This window comes from Cnephaeus nilssonii (genome assembly GCF_951640355.1).
Source record: "Cnephaeus nilssonii genome assembly, chromosome: 14".
NCBI classification, from domain to species: Eukaryota; Metazoa; Chordata; class Mammalia; order Chiroptera; family Vespertilionidae; genus Cnephaeus; species Cnephaeus nilssonii.
The window spans coordinates 75557601-75581291 of record NC_137085.1 but is presented as its reverse complement, the minus strand read 5'-3'; the positions used below and the strand labels follow the sequence as shown (position 1 = coordinate 75581291).

General features: G+C 62.8%; 1 protein-coding gene across 8 annotated transcripts in view; it reads left to right on the top strand.

Moving 5' to 3' along the window:
* Positions 1-23691, top strand: part of SEMA4D (semaphorin 4D) — a 99477-nt gene that overhangs the window by 53764 nt on the left and 22022 nt on the right. For 7 of the 8 annotated variants that reach the window (XM_079790719.1, XM_079790720.1, XM_079790718.1 and 4 more), the window contains exons 3-13: positions 11397-11750; positions 13088-13233; positions 15786-15848; positions 17349-17447; positions 17698-17791; positions 18301-18414; positions 19319-19470; positions 20351-20526; positions 20600-20756; positions 21912-22134; positions 22842-22957. In XM_079790719.1, the coding sequence (XP_079646845.1) occupies positions 11651-11750; positions 13088-13233; positions 15786-15848; positions 17349-17447; positions 17698-17791; positions 18301-18414; positions 19319-19470; positions 20351-20526; positions 20600-20756; positions 21912-22134; positions 22842-22957 (1440 nt within the window). In that variant the 5' untranslated portion in view covers positions 11397-11650. The remainder of the gene's footprint in view (positions 1-11396; positions 11751-13087; positions 13234-15785; positions 15849-17348; positions 17448-17697; positions 17792-18300; positions 18415-19318; positions 19471-20350; positions 20527-20599; positions 20757-21911; positions 22135-22841; positions 22958-23691) is intronic. The other variant, XM_079790717.1, reaches the window with a different exon arrangement.

The following is a 23691-nucleotide window of genomic DNA, read 5'->3' as shown; positions in this document are numbered from 1 at the left end:
GGTGGCTTGAGGTGGAGCCCAGCGGGCAGTGGGTGCTGGCACCTGGACCTCTGTGCATCTCCTGCTTTTTCTCGCTCCGATCGCGTGCCCACCTGTGCTGTGCCCCTGCTCTCTGAGCCGGCAGCCCCCGTCTAAGCCCTGACAGGCCACCTGCTCTTCGGGAGCATAGGGGTCGTCTCTGAGGCGCAGTGCAGGAAGAGGTTTCTCAGTGTCACCCCAGACTGGGGTCGTTTGTGATTGGTTTTCATTTTGGTCAGGTAATACATAGTCAACCATGTGTTTTCCGTTTTGGAGGGAAGAGAAATGGCAGTTTAATTTGTAAAAAGGAAGGAAAGGCCCACAGGGCCGTACCGCCACAGGGCCGGGTATTGACCGTGCATGCGGGGCGCAGCCCGTGCCAGTTTGGTGGGCGGTCGAGATGCACTTTACTTCCGGGCACTTGGCACTGTCTGTTAAGTGGCTGGTCACAGACACACGCCTTCTGTTATCGGCCTGGTGTGCTGGGCCGCCCCAAGGTTTCTGACCGGTGTTACATCACTGCATTAACTAGGAATTCCCAGCCCTGGCATTTATGATCCCAGGGTTTTTTCCTGTTTTCTCCCCAGATCATTTGTCTCTGGATCTTGCGTGCCACGCCTGTTAGCTTACAGGGCCAGGAGGGTCCCGCGGCCCCGGGTAACCCCCTGGCTTATGCCCTTCTCAGCGCCTGCCCGTCATCACTGCTGGTCGATTCATGGTCAAGTGGTCAGTGTGTGTGTCCGTCCCTCACCTGCTGCCCTCTGACCCTTCTCAGCTCCCCTCAGCACTCACGGCACACATGTGCCAGATTTGGGTGAGGGGTCTGGTTGAGGGGTGTCGGGCGTCCTGACTTCCTTGTTTGCCCCTCAAGGTGGCTGGAGGGGAGCAGGTGTCCTGGGGGATTTTCTGCAGAGTGGGTCCAGCCACCTCCAGGGCTGGGCACGTCCCCGCGCCACTGGCGGCTGCTCCCGGGGATCTGCTCTGTTCTGCGGAGACTGCAGCTGAAACAACACACTCGTGGTGGGGGCCTCTGACACAGCTCCTGACACCCATCCTGGTTCCTGGGGCAAGGCCGTTTCTTGGAGGTGGTGACGTCAGCACCATAGCCAGGGCCGGGGCGGGAGAGGGGAAATGGTGTGGGGACAGGCCGGGGGTGGCATCGGGAGGGCCTGGTCTTGGCGGCTGCGTCACTCTCTGCTCCCGGCTGGGAGGGGAAGAGGGGCAGGTGGTGCCCCCCGCTGTCCCCGCCTCGTGGCCTGAGGGAGGAGGGCTCAGCGTCCTGTTTTTGTGTAAAGCCCATAGGCAAGAAGCCATTTCGGCTGCCCAAGCAGCTGCCCACCGCTGTCACCCAGATCCCCTTTCAGGGGTCCCTGGGAATTCTGGTGAGGGCGCCGTTAGCATTGGCTGGCATCCTGCTGCTAACAGGAGCACCGACGCTTCATGTGTGGTCGCGGGCGGCGTCCCCTCTGTGACCCACCCCCACTGTCCCAGGCAGCTGGTCCAGGAAGGGAAGCCACGGCATGAGGCGGGGTGACAGACCCCAGGCAGCACCTGCAGTCCGCGGGTCACATGTAATGCAACACCAGATCACAATTTTTATGCTGATCAGAACAGAGTGCATGCATACCACACATGCATGTGGACACGTGTGCATGCACACATGCAAAACATACTCTTGCACACAGTTGAACACATACATGAATGTACACGTGTGCGTGCAAGCCCAGGTGCTCATATACACATGTCATACCTATACAAATGCACACAAACACAGAAACTCGGGTGTGCATAGATGCACATATACACGTATACACACATGTGTATGCGCAGACATGCTTGTATGCCATCTCGTGAACTAGCCCTTGCTGCTAGCTGTTTGCTGGGTGCAGGTTTCCCCTGCCACCGCCCCTGGCGTGCTTCACGGCCATTTTGGTGGAGAGCTGCCCTGTGACCGGCAGTGATGGGCTCAGGGCCCCCCGGGCCTGCGCTCCTGGCATTGAAGGTGGGCTCGTGCACTCCCCATGAACCGGTACAATTCCGGGTAGGTGATGGGAGTGACATGTGTGACCCTGTCCCCCTGGTGGGCCCTGTCTCGTATGGAAGGCAGGACATCACACGGGAAGGCGGAATGCCAGGGCTGACGCAGCTCCCATACTTCATCCTGCGGTGCCCACTGGGTACCAGGTCTGTGCCCAAGGCGCTTCCCTCCCAGGTGGCGGGCGGCGCCGCTGGAGCCTGCGCTGTGGCAGCTTGTGCATGGCGGTGTGGGCTGTGCTCTGCTCAGCAGTTCGAAAGTTACACAAAACCATGCGTTCTTGGCAGAAAATAAAAGACATCCAGCCCTTCCGAAGTCATAGACAGCCAGGCAACCCCACGCCGGCCCTCCTGCGGGGGTGTGTGTGTGTGGAGGGGCCCTCCTGTAGGAGGGGTGTCTGTGTGGTGGGGGCTGTCCTGTAGGAGGGGTGTCTGTGTGGGGGGGCTGTCCTGTAGGAGGGGTGTCTGTGTGGTGGGGCCCTCCTGTAGGAGGGGTGTCTGTGTGGGGGGGCTGTCCTGTAGGAGGGGTGTCTGTGTGGTGGGGGCTGTCCTGTAGGAGGGGTGTCTGTGTGGTGGGGCCCTCCTGTAGGAGGGGTGTCTGTGTGGGGGGGCTGTCCTGTAGGAGGGGTGTCTGTGTGGTGGGGGCTGTCCTGTAGGAGGGGTGTCTGTGTGGTGGGGCCCTCCTGTAGGAGGGGTGTCTGTGTGGTGGGGCTGTCCTGTAGGAGGGGTGTCTGTGTGGGGGGGCTGTCCTGTAGGAGGGGTGTCTGTGTGGGGGGGCTGTCCTGTAGGAGGGGTGTCTGTGTGGTGGGGGCTGTGCTGTAGGAGGGGTGTCTGTGTGGTGGGGCTGTGCTGTAGGAGGGGTGTCTGTGTGGGGGGGCTGTCCTGTAGGAGGGGTGTCTGTGTGGGGGGGCCGTCCTGTAGGAGGGGTGTCTGTGTGGTGGGGCTGTCCTGTAGGAGGGGTGTCTGTGTGGTGGGGCCCTCCTGTAGGAGGGGTGTCTGTGTGGTGGGGCTGTCCTGTAGGAGGGGTGTCTGTGTGGGGGGGCTGTCCTGTAGGAGGGGTGTCTGTGTGGGGGGGCTGTCCTGTAGGAGGGGTGTCTGTGTGGTGGGGCTGTCCTGTAGGAGGGGTGTCTGTGTGGTGGGGGCCGTCCTGTAGGAGGGGTGTCTGTGTGGTGGGGGCTCTCCTGTAGGAGGGGTGTCTGTGTGGTGGGGCTGTCCTGTAGGAGGGGTGTCTGTGTGGGGGGGCCCTCCTGTAGGAGGGGTGTCTGTGTGGTGGGGCTGTCCTGTAGGAGGGGTGTCTGTGTGGGGGGGCCCTCCTGTAAGAGGGGTGTCTGCGTGCTTCCGCGGAGAGAACTGCTCTGCCTCCGGAGGGAGCGCCGGTCCTAATGGGTCAGCGTTGGCCCAGGGAAAGGCGACTAAGAAGAACATGTTCCCTTCTCTCCTAAACCGGTGTGGGCAGCCCACGGGGACAGGAGACCCCTGCCTCCACCCAGCTCCCTGGGCATTTGTCAGGGCAGCTCTGCCAGCCTGGAAGCTCTGGTCGAGCACGTCATCCGGTTCCTGCCAGTGTGGGGCCCGCACGGCTGTGCAGACGGGCGCTTCCGTCCGCCGGCGCCTCTGCAGCTCAGCCCACGGAGCCACTGCCTCCCAGGTGCACGGAACCTGGGCGTGGGTTTCCTCTAACAGTTCCGTTAATTTTTATCAGCCCCATCAATACACGTGATTTTTTCATGGAAAATTTTTAATTTGTTTTTTATTTTTATGGATTTCCGAGAGGAAGGGAGAGGGAGAAAGAGATAGAACATCAGTGAGGAGAGAGAATCATTGATGATTGCTTCCTGCAGGCCCCACCCTGGAGATCGAGCCCACAACCCGGGCACCTGCCCTGACCGGGAGTTGAACCGTGGCCTCCTGGTTCAGGGTCGACACTCAAACACTGGGCCCCGCCGGCGGGCCATGCACGTGGTTCAAAGTGAAGCGGTTCTTACACAGGGTATGAGAACAGCGGCCTCCTCTGGTCTTGTCCCTTTGTCCCGGAGGCGGCCAGCTGCAGCTGCTGTAGCCTTTTGGGGAATCTGCCTTCAAACTGCTTGTGCTGATATTTCCTGACTTGCTCTTTTGGATGAGATATTGCGACGGAAGGTGAGGGGTGGGTCCTCTCACTCGCCCCCACCTTCCCTGTGGCGTTGCCGCAGATTTTGTTATGGGGCCGTCGGGGCTGGTCACGGCTGGGCGGTGATCGGGACACGCCGATTACACTCCCTGCCTCGCCCCACTTCTTGCTTTCCCTGGGGTGGCGGCTGCTTCACGTTGAGTGTGTGCACTTCGTTTTCTGTCTGGTGTGGGCTACTAACTCGCCTCAGACTCTGCCAGACCCGTACGCCCTGCCCCTCACACAAGCCCACGGCTCCGGGTGACCTCTCCTGCACCCTCTGGGCCTGGCCTCCGCCCTTTGCCCACCCTCCAGGCGCACACCCTGCCCCCTGTCCCCGCTCTGCCCCTCCTCAGGAAGGCCTGGGAAAGCTCCTGGTGGTGGTGGAGCGTATCCTTAAGTCACTTTCCGAGAAAGAAGTGAGGGAGAGTGGAGTTTTGAGAACTTCCATGTTTGACACGTGTTGTGTGCGACACTCATAGGATGGATAATGGTCTCGATGGAGAATTTTAGGTGGAATCCTCCTCCCTCAGGACTTTAAGGCACTGCCGCCGCCCAGCATCACGTGGCTCTGTGCCGCCGCCCAGCATCACGTGGCTCCGTGCCGCCGCCCGGCATCGGCGTGGCTCCGTGCCGCCGCCCGGCATCGGCGTGGCTCCGTGCCGCCGCCCGGCATCGGCGTGGCTCCGTGCCGCCGCCCGGCATCGGCGTGGCTCCGTGCCGCCGCCCGGCATCGGCGTGGCTCCGTGCCGCCGCCCGGCATCGGCGTGGCTCCGAGCCGCCGCCCGGCATCGGCGTGGCTCCGTGCCGCCGCCCGGCATCGGCGTGGCTCCGAGCCGCCGCCCGGCATCGGCGTGGCTCCGTGCCGCCGCCCGGCATCGGCGTGGCTCCGAGCCGCCGCCCGGCATCGGCGTGGCTCCGTGCCGCCGCCCGGCATCGGCGTGGCTCCGTGCCGCCGCCCGGCATCGGCGTGGCTCCGTGCCGCCGCCCGGCATCACGTGGCTCCGTGCCGCCGCCCGGCATCACGTGGCTCTGTGCCGCCGCCCGGCATCACGTGGCTCTGCAGTGGTGGCCGCTCGGACCGGGCTCTCGAGGCTTCGGAGCTCCGGGCCTCCTGGCGTCTCCATCTCCCCACGGCGTGGCGGGAGCAGCGCTTTGCTACTCGCTGTGCTGCTTGGCGCTTCTGTGTCCCTGTGTGCTGGGCGTTTTCCTTTTATTACGTGTAAACACGCCTTTATACGTTTTTATTAATTTTCCTGATAAACCTTCCTGTTTTCTCTCTCCTGGAGCTCCTGTCAGTTAGATGTGGGTCCCTGATCCGATCCAGCTTCCTTGTCGTTTCTCTCCCCGGTTTCATCTCTGTCACGTCGCCCAACCTCTGCAAACTCCCCTCCAGTCCTTCACGCAGCACGTCCTTCCTTCAGTCAAAAGTTTCACTCCTAAGCTCCGTTTACTTCCCGGGGCTGTTTCTTCGTGACTTCTCCCCTCACTGACTCTGGTCCACAAACTCAGTTGATTACCAACAGTGGTGAACACAGCTGTTACCAAAAACTGAACTATGGACACTTCAATAAGCTATCCTATCTAATAAAACAGTAATATGCAAATTGACCATACCTTCGCTATGCCCACAGCCAATCAGAGCGAACAAGATGGCGGTTAATTTGCATACACTGAGAGAGGGAGGAGTGAAGAAAGCAGAAAGCAAGGCAGCTGCGCGGGCGGGTGGCGGCACGACTGTGGAGCACGCGGCCATGGTGGCCTCTGAGGCCGTGGTGGCAGTGGGCGGGGCGTGGCGGGTGGTGTGCGCGGCCCCGGCAGCCTCGGAGGCGGTGGCGGGCAGTGTGCGCGGCGGTGGCTGCAGTGGCGGTGGGCGGGGCACACAGTGGAGGCGGCGGGCGGGGAGTGGCGGGCGGTGTGCGAGGCCGCAGTGACCTTGGAGGTGATGGTGGCTGCGGGCAGGGCATGGCGTGGCGAGGCAGCGCGCGGCGGGCGGGCGGGATGGGGCGCGCGTGGCCGAGGAGGAGGCGGTGGCAGCACACGGCCACAGAGGCAGCTGCGTCAGCGGGCGCGGAGGTTCGGGAGTGCGGGGCGAGGCTTGCAGCGGCAGCAGCTGTGTCCCCTGCGCAGCTGCAGAGGCTGAGGTGGCGGCGGGCTGGGTTTGGTGGGCGGAACGGGCAGGAGGTCCCCCGCCCGTCCCACCCGCCCCGCCTGGCCCACCGCAGCGGGAGAGGTGGCTGTGGCGGGAGGGAAGCCCGCCAGAAGTCTTGCAGGAAATATTCCTGCAACGGGTCCCCAGTTAAAAATAAAGGTGGCCGTCCGCGCTCACACTCACTGCTTCCTGTGTCACATGCTGTCGTGCACCTCGCCCTGCGCTGCCCGGCGGCCTACTGTCGGGAGCTGGGAAGCAGCATTTACACCCAGACATCGGCATCGCTGCAGGGCAGGACCCCCCCATCACAGCCTGCCCCATCTCCCCCCGTACCCCACAATCACAGCCTGCCCCATCTCCCCCATACCCCACACACACAGCCTGCCCCATCTCCCCCTGTACCCCACAATCACAGCCTGCCCCATCTCCCCCTGTACCCCACAATCACAGCCTGCCCCATCTCCCCCCGTACCCCACAATCACAGCCTGCCCCATCTCCCCCCGTACCCCACACGCACAGCCTGCCCCATCTCCCCCCGTACCCCACACGCACAGCCTGCCCCATCTCCCCCCGTACCCCACAATCACAGCCTGCCCCATCTCCCCCCGTACCCCACAATCACAGCCTGCCCCATCTCCCCCGTACCCCACAATCACAGCCTGCCCCATCTCCCCCCGTACCCCACGATCACAGCCTGCCCCATCTCCCCCCGTACCCCACACGCACAGCCTGCCCCATCTCCCCCCGTACCCCACAATCACAGCCTGCCCCATCTCCCCCCGTACCCCACACGCACAGCCTGCCCCATCTCCCCCCGTACCCCACAATCACAGCCTGCCCCATCTCCCCCCGTACCCCACATTCACAGCCTGCCCCATCTCCCCCCGTACCCCACAATCACAGCCTGCCCCATCTCCCCCCGTACCCCACAATCACAGCCTGCCCCATCTCCCCCCGTACCCCACAATCACAGCCTGCCCCATCTCCCCCCATACCCCACAATCACAGCCTGCCCCATCTCCCCACGTACCCCACAATCACAGCCTGCCCCATCTCCCCCCGTACCCCACAATCACAGCCTGCCCCATCTCCCCCCGTACCCCACAATCACAGCCTGCCCCATCTCCCCCCGTACCCCACAATCACAGCCTGCCCCATCTCCCCCATACCCCACAATCACAGACTGCCCCATCTCCCCCTGTACCCCACAATCACAGACTGCCCCATCTCCCCCTGTACCCCACAATCACAGCCTGCCCCATCTCCCCCCGTACCCCACAATCACAGCCTGCCCCATCTCCCCCCGTACCCCACAATCACAGCCTGCCCCATCTCCCCCCATACCCCACAATCACAGACTGCCCCATCTCCCCCCGTACCCCACAATCACAGCCTGCCCCATCTCCCCCCGTACTCCACAATCACAGCCTGCCCCATCTCCCCCCGTACCCCACACGCACAGCCTGCCCCATCTCCCCCCGTACCCCACAATCACAGCCTGCCCCATCTCCCCCCGTACCCCACAATCACAGCCTGCCCCATCTCCCCCCGTACCCCACAATCACAGCCTGCCCCATCCCCCCCCATACCCCACAATCACAGCCTGCCCCATCTCCCCCCATACCCCACAATCACAGCCTGCCCCATCTCCCCCCGTACCCCACAATCACAGCCTGCCCCATCTCCCCCGTACCCCACACGCACAGCCTGCCCCATCTCCCCCCGTACCCCACAATCACAGCCTGCCCCATCTCCCCCCATACCCCACAATCACAGCCTGCCCCATCTCCCCCCGTACCCCATAATCACAGCCTGCTCCATCTTCCCCTGTACCCCACACGCACGGCTCTGATTGGGAGCAGTCCTGTGTGGGCGCTCAGAGCAGAGAGGCTCTGGGGAGCCTGCCACCTACCGATCCGTCACAGAATCAGTGTTCTGGGTAAACTGCCAAGACTGCGCCGTGGAGTCTGCCCTGTGACCTCTGGAGCGGACACATCAGGAGATGTTCAGAGAGCGCAGCCTCGCAGCCGGGCCGAGCCCCACATGTCCACGTGGAGCCAGGACAGAGGCGGGGGAGCGTGACACGGAGCGTGACCCGGAGAGGCTGGGTGGAAGCTGGGCCAAGGTCGTCCACTTGGCTTAACCACAGGGGAAAGGACATGCTCTGATTTATGTTACAGTCCTAATTCCGGCTGCGGATGGTCGGGTAAATGTGTGATAGGGAGGCTGTATCTGTTAGGAATTGTATCTGGCGGCTAGTAACAAAAACCTGAAAGACATAATTTAGAGGGACTAATAGTTTATTAGCACCTCTGGGGAGCGGAAGAAGGCAGGTGCCGGTCTCAGGTATGTTGTGAGGCCCTTGGTTTGCGGATGTCCATTCGGTTGTTCCTAGAATGAGGCCCTTGTCCTCACGTTGATAAGGTGGCAGCCATCAAATTTGAGCTCCAACAGGAAAGAGGGGAGAGACTAAAGCAGAATGCGAACACTAGCTGGGCCAGCCTCCCTCAGGAGCTTTCCTGGACTCCTCGCCACAGGTGTTTGGTCAGAACTGCCCCGGGGGAAGCTGAGGGTTCGTTAGCTGGCCGCACTGCATCCCAGGTAAACCCAGATTCTGACAGTGAGCATGGCGGGCCTGGACGCGGGGACAGACTCGACCATCTGTGCCATTGGCAGCAGGAACGGAAGCAGGGTGGGGGTCGGAGGCGAGGAGAGGCCGGGATGGAGGTGGGCGCTGCTTAGATGGGCGTGGTGGTGCTGGACAGGGGCCTGGGCTGACCGAGGCGGCACCCGCCGCTGCCCAAGCTTCCGGCGGCGTCTGCTCAGGCCCCGTCGTGGAGCCTGTGTCCTGCGCCGTGCGGAGTTCCTGCGGGGTGTTTCGCCTTCGCGGGACACGGATTGCTTAAGGAGCGGCTCCCGTTGGTAGCACAGCGCAGTGCGGAGACCTCTCCTGGCCGGGCTTCTGGAGCACCTGGTGCCTCACTCCCCTGCGGAGGGCAGGACGGCAGGTCCCCACCCAAGGCCAGGGCCGAGGGCGAGTGTCCCTCCCTCTGGGGAGAGCCCCTCTGCAGAGAGCACGCCCTTGGGGCCACTTCCCAGCCTCTCCCTCCTGCGCATGGGGTGTTGCACTCAGAGTTCGGTCAGCCCTGGCTGTGGGGTGTGGCGTGCAGACGGGCACTGTCGGTGCGTAGTTGTGTTGGTGCACAGCCACGTGTTACCGGGGCGGACCCCAGGAGCTGGGGCGACACTGCAGGACTTGAAAAGCTGACGGTAATGCCTCTCTGGCCCTTTGTGGGAAAGGGGTGCCCCCCCCCCCCCCCCCCCGCATGTGCCAGTCCCTGGAGAGAGTGAGGAACTGGGTGCTCCCTGACGTCGGTTCTAACAGTTGGTCAGGATGGGAAAAGATGCCGGTGGCCTGGGGCCTGGCCGGGTGGGCCTGCAGGCCGGGAAGAGGAAGTGCAGAGGGGGCCGGGCGAGGCAGGCCGGAGCAGAGGAGGCCGCGTGGTGACCTAGGCTCCCCAGTGGCAAGCGTCTACAGCGAAAGTCCCCGTGAGTGCTTCCCTCATGAAGCAGAGCTGAGCCCCATGTCCACATGTAAAAATAAAGAAAAGAAAAGAAAGAAGGCCTAGTAAGCCCTCCCTGCTGGGCTTTGGGGGCCAGACAAGGACGCTGAGGGCGCAAGGAGAGCGCAAAAGGTGACTTCCGGGTGGGAGGAGCGAAGGGCCCTGGAGGACTTCCTGGAGGCGGTGACTTGAATGGGTGAACAGAAGCCAAAACTTCTCCCAGACCCTCTGGGAGGTTTGGGTTGGCCTGGTGTGTGTGTGGGGCGGGGGGGGTGGGGGGGGGGGGGGGGGGGGGCGGGGGCGGGGTGTCAAGCTGGACCAGTGCTGTGTATGGGAGGGTTGGGGCCTCTGTGGGGGAGTGAGTGAGGAAGCTGGCTGCCCCTCGGTTGTTGCTGAGGCGTGCCCAAGTCAGGAGCCTAGCGGTGATGATGGGTGAGGAGTAGGTTCTGGAGAGGAGCCTGGATGTCAGTTGGACTGACAGACCTGGAGTGTGTTGGCTTGGGGTGGGAGGAAGAGAAGGGGGTGGTGACGGCCAACTCCCGGGCCTCGGCTGGGGCGGGGGGCGGGGGGGCTGCCCCACCATTTGGGGAAGAGGGAGCTTAGTGAGGAGGGGAGCACGGTGGGCCCCTGGAGCCTCCTGGGGCAGCGTGTCTGGAAGTGAGGGTGGGTTCCGCCGTAACTTAGTCGTGCTTCCCGCTGTGCTGGGCAAGGGGCCGGCCCCTGCTCGGCGCTGTGTGGTTGGAGCTCCTTCCTGAGAAGTCGGGGGTCCATCTCTGAGTGTCACTGCGGTCCTGGGGGGCCCTGGGGCAAACCCCCGCCGGACGGCTTTCTCGCTGGCCTGAAGCCGCTGGCCTGCGGCTCACTGCAGGGAACCTCCCAGGCAGCTCGGGGGGCAGGTGGCGTGTAGGTGCCAGGAGCCCGGGGACCCCAGCCCCACAGGCCGTGCTTTCAGCGAGGTGCTTCTCGGTGACAGGCAGCCCAGGACCACTGCTACAAGGCTGGCGGGATGGGGCCCACCCCTGCAGGGCGAGGTCACACGCGGCTGGAGGGATGGGGCCCCAACCCCACAGGGCGAGGTCACTCGCGGCCGTGTGTGCACCCACACATTTCAGCCTCTGCTGCCCCCTGGCTTTCCATGCGGGCTGTCGTTCTGGACAAGCATACAGGACCTGGGGAGCCGGAGTCTCCGAGGAAACGGAAACTGTTCCTTCCATCACGTGAGCTGGGCAGCCAGGCGGCGTCTGTCCCAGTCTGCGCCCGTCTGTCCTGCGATCCTGGCAGCTCAGGGCGGGAAGCACTGACTCCTGCAACTTGGCTTTGCTCCAGGGCACCTGGGGTGCAGTGTCTGTCCCCCTCGGGGCTCCCTGCGACCCCGCAGACGGACCCCTGGCTGGCGAGGTGTGGGAGATACTGAGCATAGAAATCAGGCACCATTGCCACGCATCCTGACTGGCAGCCCTCCTTTTTGTTCTCTTCCAGATTGCTCCGGAAGGTCGGAAAGAAGCCCGCTGTTCAAGAACAGGAGGCCCGTGACGTTTGCAGAGGCGAGAGTCACCTGACCCCCCAAGCGTGCTGAGAAATGTGGGTCCTCAGGGGTCACGGTGCCCCTCAGCTCCAGGCAGTGCTGCGGGTCAGGGCCCTGGGGCTCTGAGTGACCCACCGGACACTTGCAGCGGCCTCACTGCCCACAGGCATTTGCTGCTGAAGCCCTGCCGCGGCCCCTGCCCAGGAGGATGTGTGCCCGTGCTGGGGGGCCGCTCACCGCCCTCGCCATGGTGTTTGGGGCAGCGGTGGCATTTGCACCCATACCTAGGATCACCTGGGAGCACAGAGGTGAGGACAGAAGCGCATCAGGTGCTGACGGCATCTGCTCATGGTGCCCACATGCGTGCCCATATGTGCACACCTCTGGCCGCTGGCTCTGCGCTCTTGCACTTGTATGTGAGCAGGCGGCCTGTACGCCGCGGCGGGAGATGCTTCGGCAAATGGAAACACTCCTGGGCTTGCAGGCGCCGGCTGATCTGGTCTCTAAGTCAGGCCTTGAAGGAAGCCGCCTCGTGCCTGCTGGCAGTCAGTGCCCACTGCCCGGGCACCAGCCACACTGTGTCTGTTTGGAGGATGTTAACTGCGTGCAGCTGAGCTTCTGGCCAGTGGTTCCCATTTGCTGTTTATTAGTTTCTTTTGTATTCATTTCCTCTTGGGAGCTGTGTCTGGGGACCGAGACCCCAGCTTTCCAGGCGCACTGGCTGAGCGAGGGGAGCCCGCACAGCTCCGGGCAGCAGGGGTGCGGGGGGCCTTCATCCGTGTGCCTCGGTCTCCACACGGGCTCTCAGACAGCAGGAGGCGTGCACTCCTAGCTCTGGAGTGAAACCAGAGCGTGGGGACACAGAAAGCCAGTTGAGAGCACTCACATTGGTGCTGGGCGGGCAGGAAGCCGCTCCTTAGGCAACAGTGCCAGCATCTCCGTAGCACCTGGTGGCCAGCCGCGCTTCCTCCTGCTCCAGACAGCCTCTGCTCCGTTAGGCCTCGCAAGCGCGAGTGCCATTCTCCCGTGTTACCAGTCTGTGCTGGTTATCCCTGAACAGTGCTTGGTTAAGGGATATGTTCATTGAAGTCGATTTATTAAAGGTAGATCTTTCTGTTTTTTCTTGAATAAGAAAATCCTAAATAGTTAAATTCTGTCTGCACCTAATCTGTGGCTGATTCAACACAGAGGTAAGCGTTCGGCAGGAGGGGGAGGGAGCTGCCTCGGTCAGCAGCTTGAGGTGTCTGGCCAGTCGTCTCCTGGGAGGTCACAGGTCATGGTGCCAGGGCCTTGCTGCAGTGGGGTCACTCTCCCGAGAATTCGCACACGTCGAGGTCGTGCTCCTGGGAGGTGACGCTGCCTGAGACACGCTGGGTGCACCGTTTGGAACTCAAACCGTGGGCTTTAGGGAGCCAGACCCCACACTGCTCAGCACGGTGGCTCGGGGCCTCTCCGGGGTCCCACGCTCTTGGTGGCTGCCTCAGCGGGTCTGCTCCACCCAGAGGTGCCTGAGCTCGGGCTGGCGGGGCCGGCCTCCGTGCCAGTGGGTCCACGCCGGCCCTGGCAGTGTGGCGCCACCCTGAGTGAGACAGGTGCTCAGGTGTGTCCAGGCTCAGAAATGCCTAACGCGCCCCCCTCTCCCCAGAGGTGCAGCTGGCGCAGTTTCACCAGCCGGGCATCTTCAACTACTCGGCCCTGCTGCTGAGCGAGGACGAGGACACCCTGTACGTGGGCGCCCGGGAAGCCGTGTTTGCTGTGAACGCACTCAACGTCTCCCAGAAGCGGCACGAGGTATGGCCCCGGGCGCCCTGCCCGTGTGGTCTGGGCTGCAGACCCTTCCAGTGTTTCCTCCAATCGGCACACGGGCTCCTCCCCGGGTGTCAGGCCCTTTCCTGGCCGTGCTCGCCCCCTGGCGGGCCTCACAGACTCTGTCCGAGGGCCGCGGGCCCTGCCATCCGGAAGCTTCCTTCCTGCTCTGTGTCCACACAGCCCCAGCTCGGGTGCCCCCACATCCTCCCCAGGAACCACCTCTTTCAGCTGGGGTTTCTGAAGGTCTTATCAAGGACCATCTTAAGGGTGCACAGGAGCAGAGGGAGTGCTGTGCCGGACCCTCCACCCCCCTCCCCGCCACCTCCCCCGGCTCCGGGGGCAGGGCTGGCCCGTCCTCCCCCACATCCCCACTCACTCCACGAGGCTTTGAAGCAAATCCCAGACTCAGAGTCTTCACCTTCTAAGTGTCTCCCTGGGCATCTCCTAAAGGAAAGACTCCTTTTTTTCAAAATAACCAAATACCATGATCACATCCAAAAATGAGTGCTGTCGCGTAGCCCCATTCAGCTCCACAGACGCGCCCATAGTGACGTTTGGCTCTTCAGTGTGAGTCCAGTGGCGCTCAGGCCACCGTGCCCGGCACTCTCCTCGGGCCCTTTCCCGGACCGCCCTGGGTCCCTTCCTGGGAGAGCTGCAGTCCCGTGGGCCACCGCCGAGGCAGCTGCTCCTCCCGGCCTCGACCACTGCAGGCCAGAGCACCTGTGCATCCAGGATTGTGAAACGGGACTTTCCAAAGTTTTCCTTCTCCATTTGTGAGCCAGGAGTTGCCTTTAAAGGGGAAACGGCCTGGCCGGTGTGGCTCTGAGGTTGAGCGTCAACCCAGGAGCTCCACCCCCAGTAGGGGTGCATGTAGGAGGCAGCCGATCGGTGATGTTCCTCTCATCGATGTTTCTATATTTCTATCTATTTCCCTTACCCTCTCTCTAAAAAAAAAAAATTAATAAATAAAGGGGACATGCCTGTCGTCAGCTAGTCATGTCTTTCTAAAGGGAGACCGTGAGTTTGTATTGACTTTTTAGGGTTACCATGGACTCGTGGATTTAAACTTGTTTGAAGCCCCTTGATCATCGGCATTCATTCGGGACCTCACTTGAGGCCCAGACGGCCCCCTCTCTGACCAGGGCAGCCTCTCTGGCCTGAGAGGCCTTAGTGTTGGGGTCCCTTTCTCAGTCTCAGAAAACAAGGTGGCCAGGTCCCGTGTGTGTCCTTCCTGCTACACGGCACTCCCTTTATGTTCTGTTTTGTTTTGTCCTAATCTCCACAGTCTAGCATGGTACCAGTCTCTGTTAGACACGTAACAGCTTCTGGTCCTTGCCCTTCGCAAGTGAGGTGCAGGTGTGGCCCGCGGTGCTGGGGCCGAGCTGGCCTTGCTCTGCGTGGCATCGCCGCGGCCCAGGGTGAGGGAGAGGCCTCCGGGCCTCCTCTCCACAGAAGAGGAAAAAGTGGAAGCCACACCCGTGAGCGAGGTCACGTCCCGCCTTCGTGCATTCCCGTAGACCAGTGGTCGGCAAACTCATTAGTCAACAGAGTCAGATATCAACAGGACAACGATGGAAATTTCTTTTGAGAGCCAAATTTTTTAAACTTAAACTTCTTCTAACACCACTTCTCCAAAATAGACTCGCCCAGGCGGTGGTATTTTGTGGAAGAGCCACACTCAAGGGGCCAAAGAGCCACACGTGGCTCGCGAGCCACACTTGACCGACCACGGCCGTAGATAATGATGAAGTTACCTGCAGCCTCATTTCTGAAGGAAGCTGCTGTTGGAAATGGGACTTGGTCCTGCTTCCCTGTGTCTGACGGGCTCCATTTCTCCGAGAACACGGGCCCGCCGGAAGCCATTAGTGCGAAGGACACACGGTTATTAACTCCCGCCCCCGGGATGGGACCCCCGCCGCGCTTCCTGACCTGGACGGCCGGCTTTGATTCTCTGGTGGAAAATACATATATTTGGCATCAATCCTGGAATAGCACTCGGGGAGATGGGGCAACTTGGGAAAGGAGAGGCGGGGTGGAAGCCCTCGGTCCTGGCTCTCCATCTGGAGGGCCAGGGACCGCTGCTCACCGGCCGCCTGCTGTGAGAGGCAGGCGCCGCTGCCCTGCCTGTGAGCTGTGCGGACCCGATCCGCCTGTGCGGACAGGGAAGCAGCATCAGGGCTTCTTCCCTTGGACTCAGAAGTCGCTGTAAACGGAAAAAAGAAACCCTCCTTGACGTTTGAAAGCACCTACCGTCTACCTTGTTGATAAGTGTGATCGCCCACTTCAGTGGTGTAGTGTCTGCTATTGCTTGCAGTGAGTAACGGGCCTGGGCGGGCCCTCCAGGCCCCGCGGACTGGGAGCCGAGGGCCCGGTCAGAACCCCCCCAGCCTCGTCCGCTCTCGGCCTCGCGTGCAGTCTCGGATTTCCGTCTCGGAGGCGTCGGCCCTGCCGTGCGGCTTCGTCAACTGCATTCTGTGCCAGCGTCTGCTTCCAGACGGAGCTGTGCACTGAAGTGACTCCCATTCCCCCCACAGGCATACTGGAAGGTCTCAGAAGATAAACAAGCCAAATGCGCAGAAAAGGGGAAGTCAAAACAGGTAAATTTTTTTTGCTCCAGAATCCCAGGTGGATGCTGGCCGCTTCAACCCGGACACTGCTGCCTCTGGAATGCAGCCTGGGCCTTGAGTCAGGTCTCCCACGGCTCACCTCCCCCTCTGTTCCAAACTGGGTCCCTCAAACAAAGAATCAAACAGAGTGGGACTTGGGAAATACTTTTTAAAGTTTACCTGAATTGAAATTACTCATGGGGCCTGAGACTTGGGCTGTGGGAAGGGATTTCTGGTGCCTGGAGGGTTGCCATAGGATTCCTGGGTTTGGGGCACCTCTCACCCCTTGGGAATCTGCCCCTCTCCAGGAGGTGCTGGCACCTCCGTGTGCTGGCCGTGCAGGGAGCGCGGGCCAAGCTCCGTGTCGGTCGCTCTGGGTTACCCCACCCACTGGAGCTGGGCAGGTGTCAGTCTCGGGGTCTCAGAGCCCCATCTTCTGTGGCAGTTGGTGAGGACAGCCGAGCCGGTTATGGTAAATTTCAGCAGTTGTTGGCTATTTTCAAAACAAAACTTTTTAAAATAAAAGACCAGTATTTTTTTTTGCTAAACATTTTTAGTAAAACGCTACGTGCTGTCACTAAAGTCGCTGTGTCTAAAGCTCCTTTAGGAAACGAGGGAACAGGGCAGGCCCCGCCGGGACACCAGCCGCACTGGGAGTTGTCTTCAAGCTAAATTACAGCAGAGCCCGCCCGCCGGCCGGGCGCAGTGGGCCCTCCCGCTCTTGCCGGAGGCACGAATTACTTCAACCAGATCTAAGGCAGTCACCGCAAAACAGCTTCCCCCATGGGCATAACTTCAGATGAGAGCACATACAGCCCAAGCACACTGCACCTAAAATAGCGAGTGGGTCCTTAAGTGGCACCTGGCTTCCCTGCGGCCTTTCTGACGTGGCGCCAGGCTTGGAGCCCTCCAAAGTCCAGCCTCTCCCCTGGGCTGGGCAGCCGGACACAGCCCAACCCCAAGCGCCGTTTCCAGTTTCAAGGGTTGGGGCGGGAGGGTGGGGCCCCGCCGAGAGGAGGGCCGAGGGACCTGCACAGCGTGCCCCCGCAGGCCTGGCACCAGGGCATGGTCTGTGTTCAGTGGGCATAACCGCTTTTCTGTGGGGTCAGCTTTCACTGCTGCTGTGGCCAGCCCATCTCTTCTGGGTACAAATTAGCGACTGCAGTGACGCCTCCTGGCACCTGACAGCCGCCTGTGGGCACTGCAGAGAAAAGCCCTCGGTCCAGCGGCAGAGGAGGCTCGCCTGGGGCGGGGCGGGGTCTCCACGCCTGCTCTCCCGCAGCTGGCAGGGCGGGGCTGGTGCGGGAAGATGGGCACTGTGGCCCGGGTGAGAGGGCACAGCCAGTGCACGGGCAGAGCTGCGTGTCGAGGAGCCCGGGTCGGCACCCCTGCGGGTTCCGAGCTCGGGCGTGGATGGTGCCACCAGTGCGGATGTGGAGGGCGTCCGGTGGACGCTGGTGGCGGTTAACTGGGCGTTCTTCTTCCTTGCAGACCGAATGTCTCAACTACATCCGAGTGCTCCAGCCGCTTGGCACCACTGCCCTTTACGTGTGTGGGACTAATGCCTTCCAGCCAGCCTGTGACCACCTGGTGAGGCCAGGCCCGGCAGCGTTAACCAGAGCGGGGCTCCGGCAGGCCGAGGGCTGCCTTCGGCACCGGCTGTTCTAACTCCAGGCTCTGGCTCCTGAGGGTGTCAGAGCCAGGAGCGGGCGGGCGTCCCGCTGCGCATGCGCGCTCCCTCGGTGCCCTGGACGGCGCGTCTGAAAGCAGTGCCGCAGCAGAGCTGCCGCGCCGTGACAGTGCAGACATCCGATGACACTTTCTTTCCATTCGCCTGCAGGACCTGGCGTCCTTTCAGTTCCTGGGGAGAAACGAAGACGGCAAAGGAAGATGTCCCTTCGACCCGGCGCAGAGCTACACGTCGGTGATGGTCGGTAAGTCGGCGGTGCCTGTCGCGGGCAGGGCTGTGCTGGCATGCTGAGGCGCACAGGACGCGGCGCCTCCCCTTCTTGGGTCCCCTGCGTCCCTTCCAGAGCCCGTCCCCAGAGGGCGCCGGCGCCTCTGCAGAGACCCTGCTCGGCTCCTGGATTCATTGCTCAGAGGAGAGCCAGCCCGGCGGGCCAGCGCGGCCTGCCCCAGGCTGTTCTTGCCTGTTTGGCAGACCCCCGGCTACGTGGCCACGTGGAGTCGCGCTCCCGGGAGGAGAAGGTTGTGGCTGAGCCCTGAGGGTCTCGCACGGAGGCAGGGAGGCCCTGGCCCACGTGCGCCCGCTGTCCCTGTTCTCTTTCCTGTCCCTGACTCATGAAGCGCAGTTTGGCCAGGAGCCTAAGACTCCATGTCAGGGAAGGCGCGGAAGCAGGTGTCCGGGCGAAGGAAAGTGAGGTGCCGAGCTCCCCGCCCCGCACCGTGCTGACGCCCTTCTCCTCTCTCCTCCTGGGCCAAGACGGAGAGCTGTACTCTGGGACGTCATACAACTTTTTGGGCAGCGAGCCCATCATCTCCCGGAACTCCTCCCACAGTCCTCTGAGAACGGAGTACGCGATACCTTGGCTCAATGGTAAGCAGCAGGTCCCCCAAGGCGTGTGTCCACTCGGGCAGCCGCCTCGCCGGGACTGCCCTACGGGCTATATTTCTAGAACCTTCTTCTGGCTCAGCCTCATGTGGGCCCCGCGCTCTCACCACTGGTGCGGGGGCACTCTGGGCCTGCTCAGGCTGCACAGCCAGCCTCCGGGGCTTCCATGGGCGTCCACGGAGCACTGTAAGGCTGCGTAAGGCCACCTCCTCCCCCCCGCACCCCCAGACATGCAGCGGCTTTCATGGAGCGGGCTCTGAGGGAGCTCAGGCCGGTCACATCGCCTGGGATGGGATCGTGTCACCTCAGGTGGCACGTGTCCACGTCACCTTCATGGAGCAGATGGCTCGAGGCCACTCACGAGGCCTTTCTCGTGGGTGCCGGCCAGCAGGCCTGGGCCCTGAAGCCTCCTGGACTCTCAGCTGGATTCGTAGCGGCGGGCGGTCTGAGAGACGGCGGCTCCTCCTCTGTGCGGGGCAGCCGGGCAGCCGGGCAGCCGGAGCGCTGGGGCCCGGACCTGCGGGCAGGAGTTTGTCTGAGGCACGAGCTGTTTAACCAGCAATGCACATCTGCTCACGGGTCTCCGCAAGCGGGGGCGGGGGTCTGGCTCCTGGGCCCCGGGCTGCCTGCCAGTTGGAAGGCCCAGCCTCGAGTTCTGGGGGTGGGTCAGGCGAGTATATGCTTCAGAACCACATCCAGGGCACCCTCATCACTCCAGACCCTGAGTGTGGTTGGGCAAGACATGCACCCTCCGTGTCTTGTAGGGGCAGTCCCTTCACATGTGCAGGGATGTGCCCAGGTCCCTCCATGTGTGCAGGGACATGCCGGGACCTTCGGTGTGCAGGGGCCGGCTCCTCAGTGTTTGGGAATAACCGGTCTCTCCCTGCAGAGCCCAGCTTCGTCCATGCCGAAGTGATTCGAGCGAGCCCAGAAGGCGCCGAGGGCGGGGACGACAGGGTCTACTTCTTCTTCACGGAGGTGTCTGTGGAGTACGAGTTTGTCTCCAAGTTGATGATCCCCAGGGTCGCGCGGGTGTGCAAGGTGAGGCCGCTCCCCGTTTCTCTTGGTTCCACCTGTGCACACGGCACCTCACCCAGGCCCCACACTCCCCGCTCAGTGCCTCAGAGGTCAGGTGGGCGGTCCCTCTGCTCGGGCATCGGAGCTTGGCACCTCTGAGTGGCCGGTGACTGGCCTCCTGGCCTCAGAGGGTCTGCCCTGGGCGCACCTTCCTCAGGCCTCGCCCGGCAGCAGAAGCGAGCACCCGCAGGCTGCGGGAACCGGGGCTTCCCCTTCGGGGTAAAGACGGGCAGGGCCCGTGGTTATTGCGTCCACGATAGGTGAGGACGCTTCGGCTTCATTCCCTCTGCACCCACGTTTCTGAGTCTCAGGCTTCCTCTCAGGGCCAGGTCACTGCAGGTGCAATTTCCGATGGTCCCTGACGTGTTTAGGAGAGCCTGGCAGGTCCAAAGCACTTGAGCGAAAACTTGGGGGTAGGGAGGGAGCGCAGACCTGCTCTCCCGCGAGGAACATTTGGGGGAGACCAGACCCACACCCGTTGGCCTAGGACGACTGGGGCGCCAGCGCGTGGGCTGCTCCTGGCTCCAGGCCCCTCGTGGGCAGGTCACGAGCTGCAAATGTGCAGCCACGGGCGGGCGGCCATGCGAGGGGGCCACTGTCGCCAAGCGTGGGCAGGTTCCAGCACCGTCCGGCTGCCACGGCGGCTTTTCCCCAGCGGGCTGGGTTCTGTGATTGGGGGAACCCACAACCCGAGCTGCGGGGAAGGGTGCTGGGCTCACGGGGTGTCTGCAGAGGCTTCCCTTTCAGCCGGGGCTGCATTTCATTCAGGCACCGCCACGGGCCCCGGCTGGCTGGGCACCCGCATGGGGAGTCTGCTCGTCTGCCATGCGCGTCTGCGTTTCAGGGGGACCAGGGCGGCCTGCGGACCTTACAGAAGAAGTGGACGACCTTCCTGAAGGCCAGGCTGCTCTGCTCCAGGCCGGACGGCAGCCTCTTCTTCAACGTGCTGCGCGCCGTCTTCGTCCTCAGGGCCCCCGACCTGAAGGAGCCCGTGCTCTACGGGGTCTTCACCCCGCAGTTGTGAGTGCCGGGTGAGGGGGGTGGGCTCTTCACCGCCGCCCCCTGCAGGTAATGACATGGCCCTTCCTCCCAGGAACAACGTGGGGCTGTCGGCCGTGTGCGCCTACAACCTGTCCGCGGCCGAGGCGGTCTTCTCCCGCGGGAAGTACATGCAGAGCGCCACCGTGGAGCAGTCCCACACCAAGTGGGTGCGCTACAGCGGGCCGGTGCCCTCGCCCAGGCCCGGGGCGGTGAGTGAGGGGCCTGGCCGTGGGCACCCGGTGTGGGGCCAGCCATGCTGGGCCTGCGCCTCGCCGCACACCGCCGGGCCTCGCGGAGTTTGAGTGTGTCTCCGTGGGAGCAGGCCTCCCCCTGGGACTGGGCAGGGCGACGGGCACTCTGTCCTCCTCCTGTGTCCCGTCCTCGGCACGCGTGTGACCGCTGTTGCTGCCCAAACTGGAGTCTCCTCCGGCTGCAGGGAGTGTTCTGTGGCATTAGCTGTGCGTAATATAGTTAGGTCTGTTTCACTTTGTTTCCTGTAGAGACATACACAATTTCTTGGCAAAGAGATGAGCTGTACTCTCCATTCACTAACATGAATCACGCGTTGTCTCTTAAAAGTGGTGCATTTTGTGTAGAAACCAGTTTCTAGGTGGATTCAGTTGTGTCTGTTTGTCCTGTGCCCCAGCGTGAGGGTACCCGGGCATGTGGGTGCCTGGGCGTGTGGGTGCCCGGGCGTGGGGGTGTCCATTTGTCCTGTGCCTGGGCGTGGGGGTGTCCATTTGTCCTGTGCCTGGGCGTGGGGGTGTCCGTTTGTCCTGTGCCTGGGCATGGGGGTGCCTGGGCGTGGGGTGCCCGGGCGTGGGGGTGCCCGGGCGTGGGGGTGCCCGGGCGTGGGGGTGCCCAGGCGTGTGCCCCCGCGGACTGCCTTTCCTCCGACACCAGCTACTGTGTCCTCAGGCACCTTATTCAGTAAAACACGTTCACTTGGGGCCCCAGGTCTTGGCCTGTGCAGGTCAGGGGCCAGGACACTCCTGCGCCTTCGTGCTGGTTGGAAGTGGACCGTTTTTACCACTTCTCTCACCAGTCTTCTCTTCTAACGGGAGAGCTGTCACATAAGAAGTGTTATTTTTTAACTTCAAAATCTTAGCCCTTTTTTCCATTGATAAATAGATAAAAATTGCCTCACTGGTTATGTATCATGAAATGTAATTGTATCTTGTGGGTAAAAGGACAGTTGCACTTCTACGTGCCACAACTGTCTTCAGATTCAGGGGAGGGCCATCTTGGTTCCCCTTTTTCAAGAAACCCCCTGTGGAGTCCCGAGTTTTGCGCCTCCCGGGCCCGGCCTTGTGCGGAGCGCGACGTCCGTGTGTCACTGGTAACGGCCGGTCTGCTCCCTGCAGTGCATCGACCGCGAGGCGCGGGCCGCCAACTTCTCCAGCTCTCTCAGTCTGCCCGACAAGACGCTGCAGTTCGTCAAAGACCACCCTCTGATGGACGACTCGGTGACCCCGACAGGCCACAGGCCCAGGCTGGTCAAAAGCGGTGTGAACTACACCCAGATCGTGGTGGACAGGACCCAGGCCCTGGACGGGACTGTCTACGACGTCATGTTCGTCAGCACAGGTGGGTCCCGGGCCTTGGTCACAACCTGGTAAGTCCCGCTGCCCTGTGCCCAGTGGAGCCAGCACCTCCCAGGTGCCCTGGGCAGTGTGCACCTCTGAGAAGTCTCCACCCGTGGCTTCATGTCCGTGACCTCAGACCCCCTGGGCCCTGGTGAGAAACAGGTCCTGGCCCAGACCTGGAAATTCAGGTCTGGTAAGTCAGTCTGGGCTGGTGCCAGGGCACCGGATGAGAGTGGGCAGCACCTCCTCCCGCCTGCCCTGACCTGCAGGGGGCACTGCTCCCCGGAGGCCCGGGGATTAGGAAGCGGGTGTCGGACTGGCAGGTGCTGGGCCGGCCGGGGTGCTTCCCAGTCGTGCCTCTGAGCAGCAGGCAGGGCCCGCCCTCCCCGGGGCCACCGTGCAGGATGGCGCCCCAGAGGACTGGGGGCCCGGAACCCGCTGCAGGTTGGACAGATGGCACCGTGTTGGCCGTGCTGGTAAGGGTGCCGGTGTCCACAGTGAGCCCTTAGTTTATTCTTCATAAAACCCCGGGACTAAGCGATGCCACTTGGTTCCTGTGGTTCATTTTGCCATGGCTTCTCCTGTTCCATTTCTAACGCAAAAGCGCCGTCCTCGGCTGAGGGCAGGAGAGGAGAGGCAGAGGGGACGTTGGCAGCTCTGGCAGCACGTCCTCCTTCCGGGGTCACTGACCGGGCTCTGACCTTGCAGACCGGGGCGCCCTGCACAAGGCCATCAGCCTGGAGAGCGACGTCCACATCATCGAGGAGACGCAGCTCTTCCAGGACCGGGAGCCAGTTCAGACCCTGCTGCTGTCCTCCCAGAAGGTGACGGGACTGCGTGGTGGGGCGGCCTCGCGTCTCAGGGTCCCTGGGCTGGGGGGCGGCCTCGTGTCTCGGGGTCCCTGGGCTGGGGGGGTGGCCTCGTGTCTTGGGGTCCCTGGGCTGGGGGGTGGCCTCGTGTCTCGGGGTCCCTGGGCTGGGGGGGTGGCCTCGTGTCTTGGGGTCCCTGGGCTGGGGGGCGGCCTCACGTCTTGGGGTCCCTGGGCTGGGGGGCGGCCTCACGTCTTGGGGTCCCTGGGCTGGGGGGCGGCCTCACGTCTTGGGGTCCCTGGGCTGGGGGGTGGCCTCGCGTCTCGGGGTCGCTGGGCTGGGAGGTGGCCTTGTGTCTTGGGGTCCCTGGGCTGGGGGCGTGGCCTCGTGTCTCAGCAGTCCCTGGGCTGGGGGGTGGCCTCGTGTCTCAGCGGTCCCTGGGCTGGGGGGACGGTGACCTTGTGTCTTGGGGTCACTGTGCTGGGCCAGAGGCCCTTTGTCCCTCTCGCCCAGAGGAGCCGCCTTTGTGCTCTCACAGTCTTTCGCTCCATGGGGCCGGGATAGAGAGAGGGCAGTCTGGGGAGATGAACTCTCTCCTGAAGGTTGGCAGAACCTCGCTGGGCTGTTGGGGCACCACATGATGTGTGCGCGGTGCGTGCTGGCCTGCAGCAAAAACACTTCCGGGCCCGAGCGTGGCGCGGGAGAGACCCCGCAGTACCTGCCTCTGCGCTTCCTCATCAGCACAGAGG